At 50.0% G+C, this 26,033-nt stretch overlaps 3 protein-coding genes across 4 annotated transcripts in view; 2 read left to right on the top strand and 1 right to left on the bottom strand.

Moving 5' to 3' along the window:
• Positions 1-5,235: 5,235 nt before the first annotated feature.
• On the top strand, positions 5,236-7,751 carry Cox8a (cytochrome c oxidase subunit 8A). Its single transcript, XM_034513145.2, has 2 exons — positions 5,236-5,431; positions 7,425-7,751. The coding sequence occupies exons 1-2, from the start codon at positions 5,318-5,320 to the stop codon at positions 7,518-7,520; spliced, it is 210 nt and encodes a 69-aa protein (XP_034369036.1). The 5' UTR covers positions 5,236-5,317; the 3' UTR covers positions 7,521-7,751.
• A 6,233-nt stretch (positions 7,752-13,984) lies between these two features.
• On the top strand, positions 13,985-22,192 carry Otub1 (OTU deubiquitinase, ubiquitin aldehyde binding 1). The gene is made up of 7 exons (XM_034489930.2): positions 13,985-14,145; positions 16,017-16,078; positions 16,294-16,392; positions 20,277-20,395; positions 20,577-20,661; positions 20,782-20,976; positions 21,109-22,192. Exons 1-7 carry the CDS (start codon positions 14,088-14,090, stop codon positions 21,304-21,306), a joined length of 816 nt encoding a protein of 271 aa, XP_034345821.1. The 5' UTR covers positions 13,985-14,087; the 3' UTR covers positions 21,307-22,192.
• Positions 22,193-22,341: 149 nt separating this feature from the next.
• Positions 22,342-26,033, bottom strand: part of Macrod1 (mono-ADP ribosylhydrolase 1) — a 139,405-nt gene continuing 135,713 nt past the window's right edge. The window contains exons 5-11 of one of the 2 annotated variants that reach the window (XM_034489920.2): positions 23,895-24,011; positions 23,504-23,625; positions 23,385-23,415; positions 23,196-23,269; positions 22,786-22,867; positions 22,659-22,693; positions 22,342-22,486 (exon numbers count right to left, since the gene is read on the bottom strand). In XM_034489920.2, coding sequence (XP_034345811.1) covers positions 22,689-22,693; positions 22,786-22,867; positions 23,196-23,269; positions 23,385-23,415; positions 23,504-23,625; positions 23,895-24,011 — 431 coding nt within the window. In that variant the 3' untranslated portion in view covers positions 22,342-22,486; positions 22,659-22,688. The remainder of the gene's footprint in view (positions 22,487-22,658; positions 22,694-22,785; positions 22,868-23,195; positions 23,270-23,384; positions 23,416-23,503; positions 23,626-23,894; positions 24,012-26,033) is intronic. The other variant, XM_034489911.2, reaches the window with a different exon arrangement.

Below are 26,033 nucleotides of genomic sequence, written 5' to 3'. Positions count from 1 at the left end.
GTGAGCCCACTGGGTGGGTCATCCATTACCCAGTAGTCACTACTGCCAAGTTTGAAGGTTCAGATGAGGGCTGGAGAGATGGCTCAGCAGTTAAGAGCACTGACTGCTCTTCCAGAGGTCCTGAGTTCAATTTCCAGCAACCACATCGTGGCTCACAACCATTCATAATGGGGTCGGATGCCCTCTTCTGGTGTGTCTGAAGACAGTGATTGTATTCACCTACATGAAATAAATCTTGTTTTGTTGTTGTTGTTGTTGTTTTTCTGAGACAGGGTTTCTCTGTGTAGCCCTGGCTGTCCTGGAACTCACTCTGTAGACCAGGCTGTCCTTGAACTCAGAAATCTGCCTGCCTCTGCCTCCCAAGTGCTGGGATTAAAGGTGTGCGCCACCACTGCCTGGCAGGGATGTGATGATTTGAATGAGAATGTTCCCCATAGGCTCAGGTTTGAATGCTTGGTCCCCAGTTGATGGTGCCATTTGGATATGTTTTGGAGGTGTGACTTTGTTGGTAGAATTGTATCATAGAAGACAGGCTTTGAACTTTCAAAGCTAGGCACCACCATTCCCACTTCTGGCTTTTTTCTTCGTGTTTGAGATCAAGATAAGCTCTCACCTTCTTGCTCCAGCCACCATACCTGTTACCTGCTGCCTCCACTCCACCTTCATGGCCTTTAACCCTCTGGAACAATAAACTGTAATAATCCACATCTTAACTTACCTTGGTCATGGTGTTTTATTGCAGCTAGAAAAGTAATCACTACAGAGGGATCTCTATACCTGGACATGGTTCATACCTGTAATCCCAGCACTCAGGGAGGCTGAAACAGGAGGATTACCAAAGTGAGTTCCAGGCCAGTTAGAGCTGCAAGAGTGAGACCCTGTATTAAACAGAAACAGTAACCAACAATGACAAAACCTGATGTGGTATGCATTACTGTCACCCTGGCACTTGGGTGGCAGAGGCAGAAAAAATGTTATAAATACGATGCCAGCTGAGTCCACATAGCAAATATCAGACCAGCTGGGTGCATATAGTGAGACCTTGTCTCAAAACAAAAATTTCAAAAAAAATGTGAGGGACACCCATGCAAAATCCCTATTTCACTGGAAACTTGATCTATAGCTAAGGATGATCTATAGTCTCTTGACTCCTCCTAAATGCTGGGATTATATTGCTACCAAGTCCAGTTTGTATAGTGCTGGAGACTAGGGCCTTTGCTGTGCATGCTAGGCAGTCATTCTATCAACGTGAGCTTTATCCCCAGCTACTTGTCTTCAGTCAATGGTAAAATGGTATACTTAAGATTACTATCTATTACTTGAGGCATCGTCTTACTATGTAGCCCAGGCAGGTTTAGAACTTGCTACTGGAGAAAAAAAAAGTGCTGGGATTGAAGGTGTACAGCATCACACTTGGCAAGATCATTCTTAATTCGTTTCGAGGTGCACTCTTATGGGATTATGCTTGCACTACCTGCCTTTTTCTGTGAATGCTGAAATCTGAACATGGGCCTTTCTTTACACAGATACTTCAACTACTGAGCCATCTCACTAATATTTATTTATTCATTTATTTATTTGTTTACTCACCTATTTACTTAATTTTGGGCAAGGAGCAATCTTGTTAAATAGTCCAGGCTGTTCTAGAACTTGAGGCAATCTTCCTGGCTTGGTCTCATTTGTGAGGACTACAATCATGTGCTGGCACTGTGTCCCGCAGGCTATGCTTTCATGTCTGCTGCTTCCTCCATGCAGTGCTCACGACACCCATTAGTACTGCTTTTCCTCCCTACAGCAGGGTCTTAATATGTAGTTTTGGCTGGCTTGTAAATCAGACTGGCTTCTTCATCCCAAGTGCTGGGATTAAAGGTATGTGCTATCATGCTTGACCTTTTTTTTTTTTTTTTTTAAGAATTTTTTTATTATTTTTTAATGTAATTTTTTAGAGCATTCAAAGAAAAAAAATTTTTTTGAGACAAGGTTTCTCTGTGTAGCCCTGGCTTTCCTGGAACTCACACTGTAGACCAGGCTGGCCTCAAACTCAGAAATCCACCTGCCTCTGCCTCCCAAGTGCTGGGATTAAAGGCATGTGCCACCACTGCCTGGCTTGTTTGTATTTTCATTTCAAGATAGTTTAAGTTGCTCAGGCAAGCCTTGAACTTGTGATCTTTCTTCCTCAGCAACCTGAGTAGCTGGGATCACAGGCCAATGCTACCAAGGTCTGGTTTATACAATGTGTTCCAAATATGTACCCTCCTCATGGCTTCTTTGATCTTTGTCTCTGTCTCTCTGTTTCTCTGTGTTCCTGTCTCTGTCTGACTCTCTCTTTCTCTCTCTCTCTCTCTCTCTCTCTCTCTCTCTCTCTCTCTCTCTCTCTCTCTCGTGTGTGTGTATGTGTGCCCGTGTGTGCACATACATGCCATAGCACACATGCAAATGTCAGAAGACAGCTTGTGATAGTGGGTCCTGGAGATCAAATTCAAGTCACTATCCTTGACAGCAGGCACCTTTCTTTACACATTGAGCCATCTTGCTGGCCCATTACACCTAGAAAGTATTCCCTTGTTTCTTAGAACCCAAGAAGCCCAAGAAGCCAGTAGGGATGTTTTTGTCCTGTCCTCTTCCCAGTGATAGCAGCTCCAACCATGACCCTAGGGATGGGAGTGAGGAATTGAGAAGCATCTATCCAAGGCTGTTTGTCAGGGCTCAGGGAAAAAGCAAAGGCAGGGGGGCCTAGTAACTGAGGATAGACCTAGACCTAGGTTTATTTAGGATGAGGGAGCACATCCGGAGGAGGCACAGACAGCTGCCCTCTAAGACACCCTACATCTTTTGCCTCCTTTCACTTCTCCTACCAGCTCATCCAAGGAGCTGGGGTTCCCTTCAAAGCTCTTCCTGTCTCTCCTCCGGGATCCCATCCCTTGCCATAGCCTTTGATGCTTTTGACCTTGAATCTAAAATGAACTTCTGAAGTTGGAGTTGGATTCCTGTAATCCCAGCATCCAGGAGATTAGGGCAGGAAGAGAGTACTAGTGTGAAGGCAGCCTGGGCCACGGAGCCCAGTTTTGACTCGGTATGTCTGAACAAAGAAACAAGTGAAAACTCTGAACTCAAGAGCTAGGGTTGTAAGCCGGGGCAGTGGTGGCGCACACCTTTAATCCCAGCACTTGGGAGGCAGAGGCAGGCAGATTTCTGAGTTCAAGGACAGCCTGGTCTACAGAGTGAGATCCAGGACAGCCAGGGCTACACAGAGAAACCCTGTCTCGAAAAACCAAAAAAAGAAAAAAGAGCTAGGGTTGTATAGTTCATTTGGCCAATTTTTTGCATGAATCCCCGGGTTTGATCCTCAGTCCCACATAAACTGGGCATGGTGGTATAGGCATGTAATCCCAACAGTCAGGAGATGGTGGAAGGAAGATCAGAAGTTCAAGGTCAGCCTGTACTCATAAGACCTTGTTTAAACAGACAAACCCCTCCTGAACGATAGACTCTTCTTTGCTCCAGTTGGTGTGCTGTTAAAGTGTGGCCTCAGGGTACAGGCCTCCTCTGGCATCCTGCTTGGCAGCCTCTTGGCTGTGCCCATCCTGAGCAGCCTTTTCCCCTATTTTTGAAACATCACAGAGACTCTAGCAGCTAGCGTCATGGTGCTATGAGGAAGACAGTGAGAGTGTTTAGCTGGGCCCCCTAAGGCTCACCCACCCTCTTTTCTACATTGCCTTTTGCCTACTTGAATGCAATACATTCAAGTGTCTACAGATTGTGAGGCCATTGGGAGACAGTGTGGGTAACCAGACAGCCTCTGCCTTAAGGTGTCTGTTAGAGACCCACCCTGTGACAGGCTACTGCAGCCACCGCTGCTGCAGGATGTGAAAGGGACAAAGGTCAGCCAGTTTCCTGAGGCAGGGCCATCCAAAGACATTGCCTAATAGATGCCTTTTATTGTTATTTATATACAGGGTCTTCGTAGGCCAGGCTGTCACTCTGTAGACCAGGTTGGCCTTGGACTCGTAGGGATCTGCTTGCCTTTGCTTCCAAGTACTTGGATTAAAGATGTACACTGTCACATCCCACAGTATACTGCAGTTTTATTTTTCTTCATAGATTTAAATGTTTGCTTCTTTTTATATCTTTCTTCTGAAGGACAAGAAACGTGTCTACCTGTTGAGTGCACTGTTTAGAATGGTTCCTGGCACAGCATTGGGGCTGACGAGAGACGTTTGTATCAGTATGTGGGAGGCAGGGTGATAAGTGGGCATGATGGAAAGAGGGACAATGGAAAAGGTGTTCTGGGTAGAACGTGAAGAGTGAAAAGTCCAAAACCTGGAGAGGTGGAGGAGAGACCCAGGGGCAAGGACAGAGACGTCAGACAGAGGGCAATATCCAGGATCTGGGGCTTGTCTAGAAAGCAATGGGAAACCACTTGGTCAGATATTTGTCTAGTAAAACAAGAAGGAAAGAGGGAGGGAAAAGAACGGAGAGAAAGAATAAAGGCAGAAGGGAGCCCGGGACAAAGAAGAGAGGGAGCAGGGCATGGTGGCACATAGGAGTAGAAGCAGAAAAATCAGGAGTTCAAGGTCATTCTCATATACATGGTTTTAGGACAGCCTGGGCTACTGGAGACCTTAAACCAAAACTATCCTAACACACACAACAGGAGAGAAGCAGAAGTTGAGAACAGTTAACAGTTATGTGGCAGTGGGTATCTGAGAGGGTAAACAGTAAATGACAGGGATCTCGGGGCTGCAGAGATGGCTCAGCGGCTAAAAGCACTTGCAGAGTTCAGGTCAGTTCCCATGACTGCGCACTATTGCCTGTAACTCCAGTTCCAGAGGATCCAACACCCTCTTTTGGCCTCTCTGTGTACTGCGTACAGGTGGAGCACAGATGCACATGCAGACAGAACACTCATAAAGTAAAAGAACTAGAGGCCTACTGCAAGGAAGCTGGAGTCACTACTGCAGTGCTGGCCGAGACTGGATTCTAGTTACACGAAAGGAGAGAGGAGCCGAGACTGCCACAGACTTCTAGCCTGTGTGATTGGATAGCTATGCATGTCACTCTCGAAGAAAGTGGAGGTGGGACAAAAGGTGTCTCATTTCTCCTCGTTTCATCCTAGGATGATATCGGTTGGTTGTTTTGAGGAGCGCGCCAAAAGCAGCCCAGACAGGGGAGGGGCTAGTCCTGATGTCATTTCCGAAATACTTCCGGGCTGAGGCGTCCGGCAACTTCAGCGCCGGAACTTCCGGCTGGTGCAGCCATCTTGACTTCCTGACCTTGGGCTTCGGCTGGTCCTTGGCTTTGGTCATTCCGTGCCGTCATGTCTGTCCTGACGCCGCTGCTGCTGAGGAGCCTGACCGGCTCGGCCCGGCGGCTCATGGTGCCGCGGGCTCAGGTCCACTCGAAGCCGCCGCGGGAGCAGCTCGGGGTCCTGGTGAGCGGGACCGACCGGGAGCGGGGAGTGGGCGAACTAGGGTAGCCTGCGGCATTGGTTTGGGCCGTCTGCAAAGTGCTCAGCTGCTCCTAAACCCTAGTTATTTTCCCCAAGTTCCTGGACCTCAGGCCAGCCCGCCAGCTTACTCGCTGCTCGGCCTCCCTCCTTTTTTATTTTTTATTTTTTGCGGAGGAGGGAATGCCTGGTAACTGGCAGCAACGTAGTGGTTGTTACTGCTACATTTTATTATTAAGGAGGTGTGCAGAGTACCCACCAGGTTGTTGGGATCCCCAGAAATGTGGGAGCATTTAGATATTAGGACAATTTTCACTTTTAAGACATTAATTTATTGAGGCAGGGTCTCATGTAGTCAGGCTGGCCATATTTGACTTTGAACGGATAATCCCTTTAGTGCTGGGTTTACAGGCATGTGCCACCACTTTGGTTTATGTGATGCTGGGGATCAAACCCAGGACTTTGTGTTAGGCCAGCACTCTCTCAAAAGCTACACCTCAACCCCGGGGCCCCTCCCTCCCTCCCGTTCTTGAAGCTCTTATGCTTTAAGTGACAATGGGTCCTGAATCCAGACATCTGGGCACTGAATTCGTGGTAGAACCAAAGCATTGCCACTGAAGAAACTGACAGCCAAGTCATGCCCTCTCTTACTCCCGTTTAGTGGGAGGTCAAGGCATGGAGGCAGAGCTCAGGAATTCAGTCTAGGCTGGGCAGCATGATGAGACCCTGTCTCTGTGTAATAACAAGAGCCTGGGAGCTGGAGAGACGGCACAACACTTAAGACCATTTGGTGCGTGGTCTCATGAAGATGGGTTTGGGTCTCAGCACCCATGTAACAAGACAGGTGCTTGTAACTCCAGCTCCAAGGGATCTGACATCCTCTCCTGGCCTTGTGCAAGCATGTAAACACATATCTGTGTTCACACACACACATCACACAAATATAGATAAGACACATCTTTAAAAGATATTAAAAAAACAGCAGGGCAGTGGTGGCACACGCCTATAATCCAGGACCTATGCTACAGAGGCTGTGGATCTCTGAGTTCAAGGCTAGCCTGGTCTACAGAGTGAGTTCCTAGGACAGCCAGAGCTACACTGAAAAACCCTGTCTCTTTGTAGACAAAACAGCAAAAACAAGAAGAAACTATGTAAGAGGAAAGTATTCGCCTCACAAGCTTGAGGATTTGAGTTTGGCTACCAGCAACCAGCTAGGCTTCAGCCCCAGTGCTGGTAGGAGAGGCAGGGGAGCTCCCTGGAGCCCACTGTTAAGCTTGTCTAGCCAAAACAGTGGGCTTCCGGTTTAGTAAGAGAACCTGTCTCAAAAAAAAAAAAAGATGAGGAGCTGCTTATGTGAGATGCCAGACATCAAGCTCTGGCCTTACCTCACAAACGAGCACATTGAAAACAGCACACAAGGCCATGCACCCACACGCACCAGTAAGCATAGTGGCACTTGAGTTCCAGGACTGGGGTGTCTGGAACAGGAGAATCTCAAGTTCCAGCCCATGCCTGGCTCAGGTACATAGTAAGACTCCTGCCTGTGCACCCCTTCCCCCACAGATGAATAAGTCTTTTTGGTTTTTTGAGACAGGGTTTCTCTGTGTAGTCCTGGCTGTCCTGGAACTCACTCTGTAGACCAGGCTGGCCTCGAACTCAGAAATCCACCTGCCTCTGCCTCCCAAGTGCTGGGATTAAAGGCGTGCGCCACCACCACCTGGCTTGCTTGCCCCCCCCCCCGACCTTTATTTCAAGGCTGAAAGTGGACTTGGCATACTGTCCCCTCCATCCTTAGAGTCTCCCTGCGTCCGTATCTCTCCCTCTCATATGCTGGGCCCAAGTTGCTTTCTTTGGTGTGGGTCTGCCGGACTTTCTGCCTTAGTCTGTTTCAAACTTCCCCGTTTTTAAGGACTACCAGACTTGGAGTGCCTGCAGAACCTTTGCCCTGAGGGGTCCTTCTTTCTTGTGCTTTATGTAGGATATCACCATTGGGCTCACTTCCTGCTTCGTGTGTTGTCTTCTGCCTGCGGGCTGGGTCCTGTCACACCTGGAGAGCTACAAGAAGCGGGAGTGAAGGGAGCTGCCTTCCCCTCACCCTTTGACTAGACCACGCTTGCCAGCCCACCTTGATCATGTTTCCTGCATTCCTGGCTGGCCTTCCCTGGGATCATGTTACTTAATTCCAGTCAGCTCTTCTGCGATCATGACCTCTCGATGATGTCTCCATGTTGACAGCTGGGACCACATATATTGGTTCTGCTTGGTGGGGTCCCCCTTTGTAACAATAAAGTCTATTTAAACCTGGTTCCAGAAATACATCATGTCTTCCTGCACTGGGCTTCTGCCTCCACACAGAAACTGAGGATGGTGTTGGGGTCCACGGAGGAACATCTGGCTGGTACAGGCTCCAGAGCTGTCTAAGGTTTGTCAGGTGTGTCTGCTGAGTGACTCAGCTTCTGGGGACACCAGTTGTTAGTGGACACTCACCTTGATGTTTAGCCCTTCCCGTTCCTTCGCCTGTGCCAAGTGTGTTGGTTCCCTGTAAGTGTGTGTGTGCATGCATAGGGCTCCGTTTTTAAGACCAGCTTTGTAGCTGGGATCCTTGATCATCTTTCCTGACGTGGACGTCCATGACAAGTAGGGTGTGGTGGTACCCATGGCATTTTATGCTGGGCACTACTACCACTTTATGTCAAATTAAGGGCCTCTTACCTTTAGCATTCTGTAAATGCTTATCAGCTGAGTGGTCTTCCTTGTATTTCCTCCTCAGTATCCTTGGGAAGGAGCCAAGGGAAGGGGCAAGAGGAGCTGGAGCTGGATTCTCTAGCCATGTGTTGCATGTAAAGCAATGCCTGCCTACCTGGAATCCTGTCAGGATCTGTGAGGAGCAGCACTCTGGCTCCCCAGAGAGTGAAATGGCTTTATGTCACTTTTATGGTTTGCTCGATGACTTGGCTGACCTGCAGATAGACCCAGGACAGTCCTCCCTGTGGCCTTGTGACTGGAACAGCTGTGAGAGTTGAGGCCTAAAACAGCTTTCTAATGCCCTCTTCCTGGAAGCTTCAGGGAGCTGGCTCCCTCCATCCCCTTCTCTCCTGGCTTTTCTGTGTGGTGTTTGGTAATGCCTATACAATCTAAGGCCAGGGATGCTTCCTTAAGGGTAGGAAAGGGCTCCCTGCCTCCTGAGGGACTGTTTCCTTGAACATAAACCAACTTTAGTGTCTAAAAGATTGAAGGAATTGTGGACCAGCCTCCTGAAACTGTTTTCAGAGTGGAAGAGAATGCTACAAGGTGGGCACAGGTTGGGATGCTGGCCAGGAGGAGGTATGCCACTGCTGATCTCCAGGGCGCAGTGTGGTGACACATACCCAGCACTGGGACGGACACGGAGGCTAGAGGATTCTGATTCCCAGACCAGCCTGAGCTACATAGTAAGACACTATCTCTTTAAATAAATAAATGAATAGATAAAATGAAGGGGTTACCTCAGAAGCAGTGTTTTGCCCAGTGGCCTCATAGCTGTCTCCTTCATATCGGCACCCTTTCCTCTCAGAGTGGGGAGAGAGCTGTATGTCAGTCAGCTTCTTGACCTTGAAGTGAAGGAGGCAGGCGGGTGGCAAGGGGCTTCCTTGCTAGGCCTCTGCTGCCAGAAGAGAGCTTACCTGTATGGACCTATTCTGTCCATGGAATAGATTATACCTGGATCCTAGAGCCATGGGCTACCTTGAAGCAAGAGTGCATGCAGTATTAGAAGAGTTTTGTTCCAGTTTCTATGGTAACATCACTGCTTTGCCAGGGATTAATTATCTTGGGATTAGTTATCCTATTTTTGTGCCCTTGGAACTCAAGAAATAGATGACAGACACCCTGTCACAGAACTGCTCAAAACCAAAGTGTCTTCAGTCAGTTCAGGCTGGAGGGAAGCCAAGCGGCTGTAAGTCCCTAGATCCTGGTCTGAGCTCGTAAGCAGGCTTAACATCTCAGGAGAGGGTGGGGTGGGCAGGGCAATCAACTTGGAGACTGAAGGAGAACTCAAGATTCCCACTCACTTATCATGGTTGGAGTCATCCTCACAGGCCTGGAATCTCACCTTTCACTGATTTTCTTTCTTTTTTTTTTTTTCTTTTTTTTTTTTTTTTTTTTTTTGTTTTTTCGAGACAGGGTTTCTCTGTGTAGTCCTGGCTATCCTGGAACTCACTCTGTAGACCAGGCTGGCCTCGAACTCAGAAATCCGCCTGCCTCTGCCTCCCAAGTGCTGGGATTAAAGGTGTGCACCACCACCACTCGGCTTTTCACTGATTTTCTTTCACCAACTCAGGGATCCTTAAACGGTGTTCTACAAAATAAGGCTTTGTGCTCTGAGCCATATCTTGTGTCTTTTCTGGTGTGTAATGGGGTGGGCTGAGGGTTTGGAGACTCCTGTGTGACCTTAGCAAGTCATCCAATCTTGTTTCATTTTTTGGCATGGCAAAATAAAGATAATGTGACAGGCAGGATAATGTCACAGTTTTTATCCCTAGAGCCCATGAAGTAATTTTAAATGGCCAAGGAGATTGATTTTGCAGATGTGATTAAGGTTCTGGACCTTGAGGTAAGATTATCCTGGGTTATCTGGGTGTCAGCAGACACGCCCTGCACAGACCCATCCTTGCTGGGTATCATTTTGTACCTAAGGATTGCCGAGGCTGGAAGCTGAAATCAGCCCTCAGTTTACTTCGGGAAGTATTGGGAGACCTCCAACGAGAATCTGGATTTGGCCAAGCAGCATGGAAAGAGATGGGTTCCCTCTGAGCCTCTGGAGAGGACGCAGCCTGAGGGTACTTTGATTTTAGGGTTCATCTCCAGAGCTGAGTTCTTGGGGCATGGGCCATCAGGACTGCTGTGTCAGCTGACTAGACCTCTGGGTGACACAAAGTGACTGTCAACTCAGTTACCTTCTCCTGAGTCCAGCTTTGCTCAGCTCTTCAGTCCTGGCCTACGCAGTCCTCACTGCATCCCTAGATCCTGGTGGACTCCAGAGCACAACTCCATGTTTTTCTGGTGCCCACATGACCCTGCTCTTGCCCTGCAAAACTCCCAAGTCTGCCCTAGAAAGGAAGGCCTTCCCTCCAAGGCTTTTCCCCTTTGTACTGATCACTTACATGGCCTCTTCCCCTGGAGAGGGTGCTTCTCTGTGGCTGAGGTTTCATAGCTCCTTGATTCTGGACATAGATGGGCTGTGTTCCCAGGCAGCAGGACTTCTGTGCCATATTGCTCCTTTGCCTGCTGTCACCCACCTACCCTTCCACCTGTGTTGGCTGTTATTTTATTGTTTGGAGACATGGTTTCATGTATTCCAACCTGGCTTCAAACTCCCTATGTAGCTGAAGATGACCACCTACTTTTGGGTCTCTACATCCAGAGTAGAAGCAGGTAACAGTACTATGCCCAACTTCTGTGTGGTAATGGAGACCAAACAGGGCTTAGTACATGCCATGTAAGCACTTTGCCCATTGGGATATGTCTCTAGCCCATGGGGGGGGGGGAGGCTCTCTCTCTCTCTCTCTCTCTCTCTCTCTCTCTCTTTCTCTCTCATCAGACATTTTCCTCAGTCACTCTTCACCTTATTTTTTGAGGCCTGGTTTCTTATTGGACCTGAAGCTTGCTGGATTGGCTGGATTGGCAGGACGAGATCCAAGATCCACTAACATCCACTTATCCAGTGCTGGAGCTGCAGGTGCATGTGGTCACACTAAGCTTTATGTGGGTGTTGGGTATCAAAACTCAGGTCCTCAGAATTTTGCAGCAAACACTGAGCTATTTCCCAGCCACTATGGCAATCTTTGATAAAGTCTTTCATACTGCTATCCTGCCTGGGGTAGAACTTAATTTGTAGCCCAGACTGACCTAGAACTCAGTAATGCTCCTGCCTCAGCCTCCTGAGTGTTGGGACTACAGATCTGAGCCACCAGCCCAACTTTGTCACTGGCTTTGGACATCTGTGAGTTTGTAAGTTGGGAGGCAGGGACAGCGTGTGAGGATGTGCCCAGGATTATTGGCAGGTCTGCAAGTGAAGTTTGGATGCTTTGGGATAGTCAGAAGCCAGGAAGTAGAGCAAGGAGCAGGACAGGTGGTATGGAGTAAGAACAGCTGCTAACCACCAGATGAGCTGGCATCCACAAGAGCTGAGCAAGCCATGCATGACTGTCCACACCTGTAACCGCGGCACTCAGGAGTGGAGGCAAGTGGGTTGAAAATCAAGCCGGGCATGTGAAGTAAATGAAAGCAGGAACCTGACTGTTGATGTGATTCAGCCGGGTAACATGAGCTCAGTGTGTAAGAAGCCCTGGGTTCGGTCCTCAGCTCTTAAGTAAATAAAGCAACTTAACAAAGGCTTAAATACAAAAGGAAATCTTGAAAGGTTGGAAGGGGTCAGGAGAGACTGGAAAGAAATGAGTGTGACTAAAACTTTCAGAAAGGGAAGGCCCTGCAGAGAAGCAGGTATCCCTTATCTTTACTACGTCTGGACTCATGGCCTGCTGGGTGCTCACCACCAGTGGGGAAACAGTGAATGCTATAGTAGACCTTTATTGTTTAAAACAATAAAAGGCTGGAGAGATGGCTGTAGTGCTTGAAAGGATGTACCAATCTTGCGGAGGACCTGGTTTTAGTTCCCTGCACCCACTTCCTGTGGTTATCACAAACTATAGTAGATTCGATGCCTGTGACCTTCATGGGTTTCTGTACTCACAGACACACTTTGAAAAATTAAAATATTTTAAAAAGTTATCTGTGGAGTTGGAGAGGTGGTTCAGTGGTTAAGAGCACTGACTGCTCTTCCAGAGGTCCTGAGTTCAATTCCCAGCAAACACATGGTGGCTCACAACCATCTGTAATGGATCTGATGCCCTCTTCTGGTGTGCATCAAGACAGTACTCATATAAAATAAACAATTTTTTTTAAAAAGTAAAATTAAAAAAAGAATATTTTTTAAAAGTTATAAACTGAGGCTCTGGTTTCCAGAAGGTTCTTCCTGTGACCACAGTCCATCAGCACTCATGGAACTGCTGGGTTGAGTGCTCACAACTACTGTTAACTCCATCTCTATCCTTCCACGTGCTCTTCTAGCCGCCCCAGGCACCAGGCACGCATGTGATATATATATACATACACAAATAAATCTTCAAGATATATATAAATAAAAGAGGTGGGCTGGCAAGATGGCTGGTGGGTAAAGTGTTGCCACACAAACCTAACAACCTTTGTTCCATCTCCAGAAACCATATAAAAGTGAAGAGAATGGATTTTATAAAATTGTGCTCTTTCACACAAGCACCTTGGCACATACAGCCTTCCACACACTATTGACACAATAATAAAAATTTTAACAAGAGAATGATAGCTGATGACAAAGGACACGATTTCTTTTTAGCTCCCCCCACCCCTTTTTTCTTTCTTTTTTTCTTTTTTGACACAGGGTTTCTCTGTGTAATCTGTGAGTCTGGAACTCACTCTGTAGACCAGGCTGGTCTCTACTCAGAGATCCACCTGCCTCCCTAGTGCTGGGATTAATGGTGGACACCATGCCTAGTCTGTACTTGATTTTTCTTAATCTTTAAGAGAGCTTTTCCAGCCTGGCCTCTGTTACCTGGACTAGGAGACCATATAGGAGCTGGGGTTGGGACTAGTCAGGACAGAGAACCGCTACTCTAGAGGGTAAAAGGTGTCTCTGTGGCTCAGTGCTAGCTATAGCCAGGCTACCAAAAAGTAAATGCCTTCTCCTACAAACTCTCTAGTGTTTGCTTTTCAGGGTACACAGGGCCTGCAAATGGGAGCGCCCATTTCGCAGAATGGAGACATAACCCAAAGAAAATGGGTAGCTTCGGCAAAAAATTATTAAGGACGGCCACTTTTTGGCTCAGGTTTTGTTTTGTTTGGTTTGGTCAAGAGACAGGGTCTCTTGTAGCCTTGCCCGAAACTCCAGGATTACCTTGATCCTTCATGTTTCTACCTTTCACGTGTTCTGATTATGGACTCAGTCCATGGCTTTAAATAGCTCTGCTTTCTCACGTAGGACATAGTCCAAAGTTAAATTGAGGCTTTTGGTTTTGATATCAAGGGAAGATGCTCTCCGTGCTGGAAACAATCTTCAAAGCCTGTAGAGAACAGGTTCAGTGGTGAGAGGGGAGAGCCCGCGATTTCGCGGCTCCGAAGGGCCTCAGGAGGTTGTCACTACTTCCTTTGTCGAGGTGGCTCCGCGCTCTGCATTGCACTGCAGCTACGGTCGCGTACCTTGAATGCACGCCCAGCTGGGATTAACCTTCTAGCGACTTTAATTCCATCTTGTTCCTTATCTCAGTCACACAACCTGCGTTTCAAACTTCAGTATACAGAAAACAGAAGTGACTCGAGGAGGCCCTTAGCACCGCAGGACCTTTGGGAAAGTGGAAATGTGAAAGCCTGCGTTGGGTCCATCCGCTTCTCCAAGAGACTCCAGCCCCCAAGCTCTCCAGAGCAGTAGAAGCAGCCCAGGTCCAGACGACCGCCAAAGGGAGCCTGTTGCTAGGGGCGTTGCGAAGGAGGGGCCACAAGGAGGGGCTCCCTTCCGGGAGGAGGGCAATTAATAACCCGGAAGCGATCACCAGTGCGGCGCTGTTTAAAGATGGCGGCGGAGGAACCTCAGCAGCAGAAGCAGGAGTCGCTGCCCAGCGACTCTGAAGGTACGAACGGAGGGAAGGATGTCCTGTCCGGGCTAGCGGGGACAAGCCTCGGCCGGCCGTTCCCGAGGAGCTCGGGGAGTCCGGGTCCCGGGGACTGGGCGCAGTGTGCGACGGAGCCCTTCACCGCGGCTTCTCCCCTCCCCCTCACAATGGAAGCGGGGCCACGGCGACCCCCGGCCGGGCGGGGCGGCCAGGGCCGGGGCTCGGCGTCTCGCGCACGCCTGGGGCGGGGCCTGGGCCGCCCCGCCTCCGCCGGTCCCGCGGCCTCGGCCGGCTCCCACAGTCAGCCCTCCTGAGTCCTCGCAGTCAAGCCGCGGCCTAGGCCCGGGCCGAGCTGCCCGCCTTTGCCGGAGCTGCTGAAAGGCGTTGTGTAAAGCCGGGCTTCCAAGGACGAAGTCCCTGGTGGGCCGTTCTGGATGCCATTGGCGGCTCTTTTCCTTAGAGCTGGTTCTTGCCTTTGAGCAGATCTAGGCATTGTTTTCCTAGATCCTTGGCCCTTAAAAAACAAACAAAAACCAGTCACACCTTTTCCTTGTATCCCAAGAACTTGGGCTCTAGGGGTTGAGTAAGTCTCGAGTGGGAGGGACAGTCCTGTTTTAGGACATGGTGGGAAGCTCAGCTGAGAACCTGGGCTAACCAGGCCTCAAAGGATTGATTTGAAAAAGCCAGTCATACACGCACACCCTCTACTACTCTATCTCTAACTCCACACTATATACTAGAGATTGAGGGCTAGGAAACCCAGATGCGGAGAAAGAAATTGTTCTCCGGCACATCTAAGAAGGATCCAGGACTAGAATTAGTGTCTTCTGACTCCTACAGTAGCTGCTTAGAGTTTTCAGAATGAACGTCCGGAATCCATGGATAACTCTAGAGAGTGCTTAGGTAGGTAGTAGTTGCTGCTGGCAGAATCCCAGCGTATTTTGGTGATGGGAGCAAGGTGATGGCATTAGTCCATTCTACAGGTAAGGGGAGAGGGCTTTGTGGCAAGTGACATGTCCAAGAGTTCAGACTGGAATTCTACAAATGTGGGTTTGCTCATAACCCTTCACTGGTTTTGACCTTAGGCAAGATGGAGTCACCTCTCTCTATTTGTCTTTTTGTTGATGTTGTTGTTTTAATTTGGAAAATGAACACTACATGAGACCACAGAAGGACAAAGGGTGTGTCTCAGAAAAGTGCATGCTTACAGGATGCACTCATTCCATCTAGGGCTCCGCCCCTTCATCTTGCTTTCTCCCAGAGGCTCACTTCCCCAGAGCATTCCCAAGATGCTACAAAGTTCTGATAGAAGGCAGGGAGGAAGGAATATTGGAGCTGCAAGAGAGCTTTGGGGATGATCTTTACTTTGTCATTTTATTTATTTATTTATTTATTTATTTATTTATTTATTTGATTTCTTGAGGTTGCTAGAAATAGAAGTCAGGGCTTCACACCTGCAGGACAGATATATCTTTACCACTGGGCCTCAACCCTGGCCCTATTTTTTTTTCTTCCAAGATAAGGGCTTGCCATATTTCTAGAGCTGATCTCTAACTCCTAGGCTTCTTGATCCTGCTCTGGTCTTCTGGTCTCCTGGTCTTGTCTGTAATTGCCCCTTTGTTTATTTTTATTTTGTTCTTTAGAGATTGGCTACACAGACTTATGGTCTTCCTGCCTTGCCTCCCAAATGACACCACACCCAGCTACCTTCTCCAAAAGACAAGGAAATGAGAATTCAAAAGAGGGGAGGACTTTGCTTAGGAAACACAGTGGGGTGTAAGGCACAGGGCTCCAGATTCCAGGCCTGCTCTGCCAAAGCCACCTGCCGTAGACAGCCAGACCCCACAGAAACCCTTGGTTGGCACTTCTTTTTTTTCTCCTTTTTCTAGGTGTTAACTGTCTGGCCTATGATGAAGCCATTATGGCTCAGCAGGACCGAATTCAGCAAGAGGTGAGGTGCTGAAGAAGGTTGGGGAGGGAGTAGCCGAGGGCTTTGTGGTGTATAGTCAGGGCCTGAGGCCTAATGTCTACATTGAAGCCTCCCCTCTCAAGTCTGTTTTAGGTACTTCATTCTTTTATGGGGGTTGCTGTGCCACCGGATGACCCGCCCAGCACCCCTTTTGTAGGTGTTAGGCATGGGTTACTCAGTCTCCTGCTTCCCTGCAGATTGCTGTGCAGAATCCTCTGGTGTCAGAGCGATTGGAACTGTCAGTCCTGTACAAGGAGTATGCTGAGGATGACAACATCTACCAACAGAAGATCAAGGTGGGATCCTGGCCAGAGGGGCAGGAGGAAGCCTGTTTCAGCCCTGCTTCTTGTCAGGCCTAATGTCTGAGAGGGTTGGGTGTTGGGTGGGGACGCACCTCCTATTGCTAGTTTTTGAAGTGTACAGCCTCTGGACTGAGACCTCCATTCACATCAGATTGCACTCAGCAGCTGTCTTCTTGACAGGTCCTTCAGTGTCTCTGAGCCCTGGGTGTCCTCATCTGTAAAATAGGGACAGTGAAAGCATCTGCCTGTAGGGTGGCTGTAAGGTTGAGGTAGGTGATGCTCAGGTGGGCCCAGGTGCAGGCTGGGCGGGCACTGACAACTCAGTAGCCAGCCAGGGGCCAAACTTCCTGGTGTTGGGGATGGGTAGATTGGTCACAGAGACCTGTCCTATAATCCGTCTACTGCATCTTTGTGGAGGACAGACCTCTTCTGTGTGTCCCTGCTGCATCACTCAAACTGAGGCAAGCTTCTTCACCAGTCACCCCAAAGGCTGGGAGCAGTGGTGGCTGAACTGTAACCCTGATATGAAAACAGTATTTAGTAGACAGTGTGAAGGGTTAAGAAATGGTGTACTTCCAGTCTTCCTCCGAAGATCATAGGTGTTTGTATCCTCTGCTTGCAGCTGGGTCCTTCAGGTGGCCAAGCAGATATCCCCCTTACAGGGGCAGTGCAAGAGCAGTTGCCTGAGAGGTTAACTAGGAGGGCATCATAGCTCAAACATAGCCAAGTATGGTAGTGAGTATCCACAGTTACTCCCCTGTTGCCAGAGAAGCCAGAATTCAGGAGCTTCCCTGACTCTGAGCAGTTGGCAGGTAATGGAAACTTAGACTGTTACGTGGGGCTGAGGTCCAGCCAGTGTAGTAGTCGCATGAGCCCAGTGTTTGCAAGGCTCTTCTAAGTCGTGTCCTTAGCACCTGAGGGGAAATGTGTGCACTGAGTAGCCCATGTTCAGCATAGATAAGCTGTCTGCAGTCTGGCCTGCTTATACCCTTGCTCCAAAATGTCGGTGATGAGGTAAAGCCCTGATGTGATGTTTGAGCCAGGGAGACTTTGTTCTCCAGCTGTGCGACCTTAGGCCATGCTGGATCTCTGGCTAGAGTTATTTTCAGCCCATGGGGCAAGTTTAGGGAAGGTGTTGAATTGAGTGCTGCTGTGCCCAGCAAGTGCTTAGAAAGCAGTAGGCGCTTCCTCTCCCTTGTGGCCAGTTAGTAGGGTGATGGCCCATCTAGGGCCACCTGTTCTACTAAGCTGCCCTGTAAAACCAACAGGAGATCCTCAGGTTCTTATCACTGAGTCATTTAGCAAACTTTGAATATTTGAAGAGAGCTGTTTAAAGCAAGGTACCTCAGCACCCTAAACTTCCTTTCTGTGTACTGTGCTTAAGCCCTCCTGTTCTTCCTGGCTGGTGATGACAAAACCAGGCTGGGTATGTACTTGGCTCCTGTGTGGAGTAGACTTTGTGAGGATGTGAGGAAGTGGGCATGGGCCCTCTACAGGGTGCCTGGCAGTATGTACCCAGTAAGCTTACACTAGCAGAGTGGCTGGACTGAGCAGCCTTAGTGGTCATGTTACATTCGCCAGGCACTGGAGGTCCTGCATACACTGCGACTGAAACATAGTCCTGCTTCTCTGATGCTTACAGGGGCAGTGCAAGACAGATACAAACCAAAGGTGTATGTGGCGGGCAACACGTCCTTAATCCCGGAGAAAATGAGGCAGGAGGATCAAGGTCAATCTGGGCTAAATATAGCAAAACCCTGTCCTAACCCTAACACACACACACACACACACACACACACACACACACACACACACACACACACACACACACACAAACAATTTGGTTGTTAGAGGTTAATACTGTGGAGGGAAATAAAAGAGAGGGAGAATTTGAATTTTCCTTCCTTCTTTCCCTCCCTCACCCACTCTTCCTTCCTTCCTTCCTTTTCTTTCTTTCTTTTCTCTCTCTTTCTTTCTTTCTTTCTTTCTTTCTTTCTTTCTTTCTTTCTTTCTTTCTTTCTTTCTTTCTTTCTTTCTTATTTGAGACAGGGTTTTTTGGTATAACAGAGCCCTGGCTGTCCTGGACTTTCTTACGTAGAGCAGACTGGTTTGAACTCCAGAGATCCTCCTGAGTGCTGGGGTTAAAGACATGTGCATCCATGAATGGCTGAGAATTTGCATTTTAAATAGGGGTAGTGGGCAAGAGCCTCTATGAAAGATGTATTTGATGAACAGACAGAAACAAAATGTCAAGTGGCAGGGTGTCCAAGGGTAGTGGGACTGGGATGGTTTAATAAGTAGACATGTGGATAGGCTGAGGCTTCCATGAAAGCCAGTTTGGCCTGGGAGTGTCTGGGTGCTTTCAAGGATACAGACAGGAAGAAAGCTTAGCTGTAAGGTTACTGTTGCTTCAGGGTGAAAATAGGTTTCAGGAGACAGTGGAGGAAGAGGGGATAGTGAGGGGCTTTGCTTTGGCAGTACAACATGAAGCAGGCATGATGGCCCAGGAGCAGGCTGTGTAGTGATAACTTTGTGTGCTAGGTGTGTTGAAGGAAGAGCCTGCAGGATCTGCTGTTTAGTGGATGTGTCCGGGTGGAAGTGGGTCATCTCTGAGGTAATTGAAAGCCTGGGTGAAGATCAGGTTAGTGCAACCAGCTGCAGCAGTGGAGATGTCTCAAGACATGGAAGAGGCGGAGAGAGGCGAAGCATCTAAGGTGGAGCTCTGTCTAGGTTTGGTGGTCTGGAATTTCAGCACTCAGAAGTCTGAGGAAAGATTACAGCAAGTTCAAGGCCAGCCTGAACTGCAAATTGAGACCCTGTCTCAAAACCAAAATGAAAGAAAATATTGTATCTGTGACTAAGAGGTGAAGATACAGTCTGGCCTCTGGTGTTTATAGGGCAGGCTGGAAGCCCTGTGTTTGGGTGGGCTGTAACTGGCAAGTGTCTTGAAGAAGGGTACTGTGTCCTTCGGTGGAGCCTTACCCTTCAGCATGGAGAGGACAGGTGAGAAGGAGATGAAGTGTGGTGCTGCCACTGTCCCAGGCCAGGCTGGGGAGGGCTGATAGAGTAGCTCTAGGTTGGTCTTAATCTTGGCCAGACAAAAGCCTCCCACAGGAGTTCCTGTTTTTATTTGGAGGCCTACCCGGATCTTACGTGTCTCTGACTGGTAGGGAGCTGTCCTTGAGTCTGAAGGATGGAAGCTGGTAGTGAATATTGGGGCAGCTTAGTGGCAGATGAGATGTCAGGGCTATGTTCTCAGTGGGAAGGGACTCTCATTACTGACAGTTGTCTGAGGAGAGTCATCTGAGGAAGGAGCAAGTACAAGGGGTGACCAGGGCCAGGGTTGTCCAGGTGGGTGAGAGGCCTGCTTACCAAGCAGCACTAGGAGTCAGGGTCATGGATGCGCTTCCTTTGGAGGAAGCAGAGAAGGCTGATGGAGATGGCCCTGCAGTGGGTAGCATGGTTAGAAGGTGAAAACGTACTGGGGAGCCGGGTTAGCTTCAGACTGTAGGGAGAGCTTCTCTGTGTGGCGAGAGTCCTGCTGAGCAGGGCAGCTGGTCGTGTGACCTTTCCTGTTGCTCTGCTTTGTCTTGCTTGCATTTAAAGACCTTGCATTAGTCAAGGACAGGTTTAGTCACCTGTTTTTAAGCAAAGCTCTAGCCAGTGATACCCACATAACTCAGCAGCTGGTGACCATCCAACCATTGACATATAAGTGCATAGCATCCAGGAGCCTCCAGGGAGGACTCTTGCCAGTGGGTGACTTGGTGTCCCCATTCAGAAGCCAGGAGATGGGAACCTGGAGCTGCTCAGTGGCCACCTGCTGTTAGAGCCATTTCCTGGGCTGGTGAATGTTAAGCTGGGCTGTTCCTCTGCAGGACCTCCACAAAAAGTACTCATACATACGGAAGACCAGGCCTGACGGCAACTGCTTCTATCGAGCATTCGGCTTCTCCCACTTGGAGGCCCTGCTAGATGACAGCAAGGAACTGCAGCGGTGAGGATGCTCTGGGCTTCTCCTGAGGAAGTCAGGGCCTTAGGCCAGCCATCAGTTGGGTTGCTTGGGGACTTCTTTTTGAGCTTGGTGGGTGTCCTTGCCTAGGCAGGACTAGGCTGGCTAGGGCGTTGCTCCGCTGGCTGAGGAATCCATATTGGCTTCCCATTCCTCCCACCTGCAGGTTCAAAGCAGTGTCTGCCAAGAGTAAAGAGGACCTGGTGTCCCAGGGCTTCACTGAGTTCACAATCGAGGACTTCCACAATACGGTGAGCGAGCCCACCTGACTCAGGCTGGGTTAACAAGAAGGGTGGCTCTCCAGGATATGGTAAGGGTGGCCTCTTGTCACATATCTTCCTCATCTTACCTTTTGTCCCTGGGTGGGGCAGTTCATGGACCTTATCGAGCAGGTGGAGAAGCAGACCTCAGTAGCTGACCTGCTGGCCTCCTTCAATGACCAGAGCACCTCAGACTACCTTGTGGTCTACCTGCGACTGCTCACCTCAGGCTACCTGCAGCGGGAGAGCAAGTTCTTCGAGCACTTCATAGAGGGTGGCCGGACTGTTAAGGAGTTCTGCCAGCAGGTGCCACCTCCTCTCCAACTCTGCCCTGGGGCTCTCCTGTTATCTTTGGTGTCAGGGTGGGGCATGCCAGGGTGAGCTGTGGGACCTGGGGGAGGGGTTCTGGGACAGGCCTGACCTGCCCCTGTGCCACAGGAGGTGGAACCCATGTGCAAGGAGAGCGACCACATCCACATCATCGCACTGGCCCAGGCCCTCAGTGTGTCCATCCAAGTGGAATACATGGACCGCGGTGAGGGCGGCACCACCAACCCACACGTCTTTCCTGAGGGCTCCGAGCCCAAGGTGTACCTTCTCTACCGACCTGGACACTACGATATCCTCTACAAATAGGGCCGGCTGGCTGACTGTGCCCTGCCTGCCTCCCCTGCCAGGCGCTAGACATGTACAGAGGGTTTTCTTTCTTTTTTTTTTTTTTTTCCTTTTTTTCTTATTTCTTTCTTTTTTTTTTTTTTTTTTTTGGTTGTAAATGGTCATATTTCACTCCTCCCTTTTCCTGTCATAGAACCTTCCATGTTTTATTAAAGGGGACGCTGGTGGAGAGCCCGAGTGTGCGTTTCCCTGCTCCGCTGCCCTTCCCACCTGCCTGCTGGCTGCTGTGTGTCTGGCTGTCCCTTTCCCTGGGATGGGTCCCCTCGCTTTCTACCTATCTACCGCCAAGCATTCCTGCCAAGAGAAGTTTGAGGGGACTAGGCCATCATGGGCCCCTTCTGGTTCTTAGAGTTGTGCTTTCTACCCATAGGCCTGCCCTTTCTTCCTTAGCCTCCCAAGGGTTTCTGTGGGAACTGCTCAAGTTCCTTGGGAACTTGACCAGAAGTCTCAAGCCACCCGTACTCACAACACTTACAGACTTGCTATTCTGGCAAGGGCCCCAGATCACAACTCTCTGCCCATCTTCAGGGGTCTGCATGATTGAGAAATCCTGGGGTGAGAGTTTATGGGAAGAAGCTGGCCTAGAGTAGGTAGAGGAACCAGGCATCCTCACTGGGCCCTTGGAGGAGCTGACCTAGTGTGAGAGAAATGTTCTTAGTAGGGCTTCCCTGTTACCTGTTCCCCGGAGTCCCCTGCCTGTGCCTGCTCTGCACCCCTCTGCTTGGGCCATATCTGCATTACTTGCTCTTCGCCTTCTCCTTCCTCCCCCCGCACATGTGGGGTCTCAGCCCAGGCTGTGAGCTCCTTGGGGGCAGGCCCTCAATAAATGTGAAGTGCTGCTGCTGCCTCTGCTGTCTGGCCCATGCATCTACCCTCCTAGCTCACCCAGGGCTGTCGTAGCCTCTTGAAGCAAGGTGCCCAAGACACCATCCCTACCAGGGGCCACCTTCCTCACAGGAGGGAGTCGGGGGACCCAGCCATACCCAGACAGTGAGGGCTGAGCCAGACAGCTTTATTAGGAGGCTTCTGAAAGGCAGGGCTGAGGAAAAGGACAGAACCTCATGGTGGCCAAGCTGGAACAAGCTGTAGGCTTCTGAGACCTCTCAGAGCTGGGAACGAGGTCCTACAGGCCCAGGTGGGTCTGAGGGCAGAGCAGAAAGGTTAAAGGGAATTAAGGACTTTTGGAAGCCCCTGGGCCCCTCCCTGCCCTCACCGCCCCACTGCATGGAGGTAAGCAATGGCAGATTGAGCGGGTGTTAGAGGGCCAGGTTAGTGTAAAGCGGCCACACCATACTGGGTCAGGCCCTGCTTACCAGTCCTGTTCAGGGTGGGCTGTGGGAGCCTCAGGCTGGAAGGCAGAGGACAGTGAGAGATGCCCCGGGTCATTGGGGGAGGGGTAGGCTGACCTGGGGCGGCCAGGAGGAAAACAAGGGCACATACCTACTGGGAAATAATGGGGCAGGCGCTCCTGGTAAATGCCCTCATCCTTCTCCAGGAACACACAGATGATGAGCCGATCCACCTGTGCCAGGGAGATTTGCTCAGCCTGGGTGAGGCCTCCACCGGCCTCTCAGTCCTGGTACAGTGTGCTTCACCCAAATGCACCTGCCTGCCCTTGCAGAGTCTCGATTACCATGGTTGCACTGTTCACCTCAGGAGATAGGAGAATTCACTGGACCATTTATAGAAGGGGTTCAGGCTCTACATTTGCTCCTTCCCTTTATGTCTCACAACAAACAAGCCTGGCTTAGGGAGTAGGCTGGGGGAGGGCAGGTACCAACCCGCCACACCAGCTCAGTGCTTGGCACTCCTGCTCTAGCCTCACTGCCAACTGATCTCTCAAGTCTCACCTTGTCCTTGTGCTGCTCCAGCCATTCCCGCAGCGTAGCCAGCACTATTTCCGAAGCCTCCTCATTGGGGTAGCCTGAGGGCAGGGTCTGGTGAGTCCATATCTGGCCCCACCCTGCCCACCTCCATGACTGCGGTGAGGTGGGGAGAGGAGACACTGCCCACACCAGGCCTTGCTTTTCCAGACTCACCAAACACGCCTGTAGAGATGCATGGGAAAGCCTAAGGAAGAGAGGGCAAGACGACATGGAGACTTGGTCACTTGGTGCCTTCCCTGCTGCCCATGCCCCTGCTGCCAGTTGACTCTTACCACCGAGCGCAGCCGGTGCTCCAGCAGCAGGTCCAGGCTGCTCAAGTAGCAGTTGCGGAGCTCAGCCGCCTGGCTGGCAGTGGGTTGGCCCACAGCGATGGGCCCCACCGTGTGGATGACATCTAGGGTAATGGCTTCAGTCAGACAGCATAGGTCTCTTCTGCCATCTCATCAGAAGGACCTCGCCCTTGCAGCACACCTGTGACCGCCCACCCGCATGTCACTGCTAGATGGTGGAAGACCTTGACATTGCCCTCTCAGTCTTTGGCTCTCCTCCCTGCTGCAGCTCCAGCCCCTTGCCATCTGCTATCTGGGGTGTCAGAGGGGCCAGGTCCTTATACTTGACGTTAAGACGCCCCCTTGTGGCTGTGGGCAGTTCTCGAGTACTCACACTTGGCTGGCAGCCGATAGCCGCAAGTGATCTTGGCTTTGCCGGTCTCGCAGTTCTGCAGGGTGCGGCATTCGTCCGTGAGCAGGGATCCCGCGGCCCGATGAATGCAGCCGTCCACTGCAGGGACGAAATGAGCTGTCGGGTTCCCCGCATCCCTGAAGGATCAGGCATGACACTCCAATCCTAAGAAACTCCAAGGCATTGGCCCACTTGGCATCACAAAGTTCTCTCCAAGGCTGCTCTTATCACCCCTTGTTTCACATATAGGGAAACTGAGGTTCTAAGGAGTTGCAGTGAGCCTTGGAGCGACCGGCAGGGGGCGCGCCTGGCCCGCCCTCTTGTTTCTCTGTCGGGTCCTCGCCGTCCTAAGGTTACTGAGATTTAAGAATTTAGTGGGATCCCAGAGCCCACCTTTTGACGAGTTTCAAACTCGAAGCCTCGATTAATCCTGTCTGAGGAACCGAGCCACCTTAGTTCCAAATGGCAGATCCAATCCCGCGCCTCAGCCTAGCTTTTCCAGCTCCTTCCCATTGGACCAGGTCTCTCAGGTGTCTCTAGCCTCTCAAACCCTGGTGGGGCAACTAGCAGACTCGTTAGCATTGCTTAACTAAGGCCAGGTTCAGGGCTTGTTTATTCAAGTGAGGCTCTTGGGATTCTCAGTGACCCTGGGGATCCAGGCCCAGATAAACAACTCTTAATGCTGCTATATTCCTGAGCCAGCATTAGCCCAGAGGCAACTCTGCTAGTGAGTCACCCAAGAACCATATAGTTTTGTCCAAACAGGCTGAGGCAAGTACTGGTTTGCCCGTCTATTCTAGATTTTCTCCAGCTTTACCAGGATCTCAAAATGTGGCCAGTGGCCCTGGAGATGGCAGGGCTGATAGAACCCAGGCCTATCTTTTAGAAGGTCTACTGCCTGGCACTGGTTGTACTGGCATCAAACAAGCAAAATGAACGAACAAACAAGAAAATTCTGGCTCCATCTTACAGATTCCTAACATGAGACCCTTTCTCCCTTCTGCATCCCTCCAAGTTCTTGGCCCAGGTCTGGGCACACCAACTGGACACCCCTTCTTTCTTTTGTTTCCTTTGTTTCCAACAACACCTAAATTTCAACCTTCCTCAGAGCTGGCACTGGGTGGTTTCCCACAGATAGGGAACCCTGGGAATGGTGCAAGACAGGGTATTTCAGGTCCCTTGCTCTCCTCTGCAGGATTCTGCAGAGCAGGTTCTGAGAGTCCAGAGCCTGTATGAAGCTTGGAGTTCACAGGAATCACAGTGTTGCTGTCCTGGATGGATGTCCCAGAGGACCCAGGACTGTACAGAGCAGCAGCAGGGGAGGCGAGCAGCCTGAGTGACCATGGACACATCACTACTTCTCTGGGTCTAATAGAGTGCCCACCTCATGGAATGTTTCGAAAAATAAATGTTACAGGGTAGGGTAGCACCAGGGACAGAACCCAGGGCATACAGTCCACAGCCGAGCGACACCTCAGTGCTAAGTAAACTGACCTTTTTTCTTTTTTCTCATATGTGTTGTGTTCTGGTTTTTATTTGAGCCATGTGACCTCATGTAGCCTGGGTTAGCCTCAGTTTAAACTTAAACTCCTAAGCTTCCTGCCTCCATGCTGAGTGAGGAGGTGGGGGAGGGGGTCCACCCCTATGCCAGACTCTGATTCTTTCTATTTTAATTTTTTTTTAGATTTATTTATGTTACTTTTTGTGTATGGATGTTTTGCCTGCATGCATGCCTGTTCACTGTGTCTGTAGGATCCTCCTACAGAGCAACAAGTGTTCTGGGCCCCAGAAGTCAGGCTCTAATTCTTGTTAGTTAAGCAGTGTTGGGCTTGATCAGATACAAAGTGATTTACCCCTTATGATAACATGACAGTGTTGGACTCACAGAGTGGACCAGGAGTCCGTGGTGAGGTGAGGGAGTCGTGTGAGGTGAGCACAGGGATTTGTGGTGTGATTCCTGGAACCTACAGGCCCTGGCTGTCAGTCTCAGCCTCCTGGCACTTCACTACCTGCTATTTTAGTGTGAAGTGTCCTGCAGGTGACCTTGGCTGGCTAAAGGGTCATGTGGAAATCCAGACCCTGCTCAGAGGAACAGGCCTGCAGTCAGTCCTTCGGGGCTGA

Source organism: Arvicanthis niloticus, chromosome 1 (genome assembly GCF_011762505.2).
Source record: "Arvicanthis niloticus isolate mArvNil1 chromosome 1, mArvNil1.pat.X, whole genome shotgun sequence".
Taxonomy (NCBI): Eukaryota; Metazoa; Chordata; class Mammalia; order Rodentia; family Muridae; genus Arvicanthis; species Arvicanthis niloticus.
Note: the sequence above shows the minus strand (reverse complement) of the source record. Positions and strands in the feature narration are given on the sequence as shown.

Bases quoted from the DNA above. Each gene is read 5' to 3' on its own strand.
- Cox8a (XM_034513145.2), top strand. From the start codon at position 5,318: ATGTCTGTCCTGACGCCGCTGCTGCTGAGGAGCCTGACCGGCTCGGCC. The intron at 5,432-7,424 runs GTGAGCGGGACC...TGCTTTATGTAG, and splicing joins GGGAGCAGCTCGGGGTCCTG to GATATCACCATTGGGCTCAC.
- Otub1 (XM_034489930.2), top strand. From the start codon at position 14,088: ATGGCGGCGGAGGAACCTCAGCAGCAGAAGCAGGAGTCGCTGCCCAGC. The intron at 16,393-20,276 runs GTGGGATCCTGG...GTTCCTCTGCAG, and splicing joins TCTACCAACAGAAGATCAAG to GACCTCCACAAAAAGTACTC. The intron at 20,977-21,108 runs GTGCCACCTCCT...CCTGTGCCACAG, and splicing joins TTAAGGAGTTCTGCCAGCAG to GAGGTGGAACCCATGTGCAA.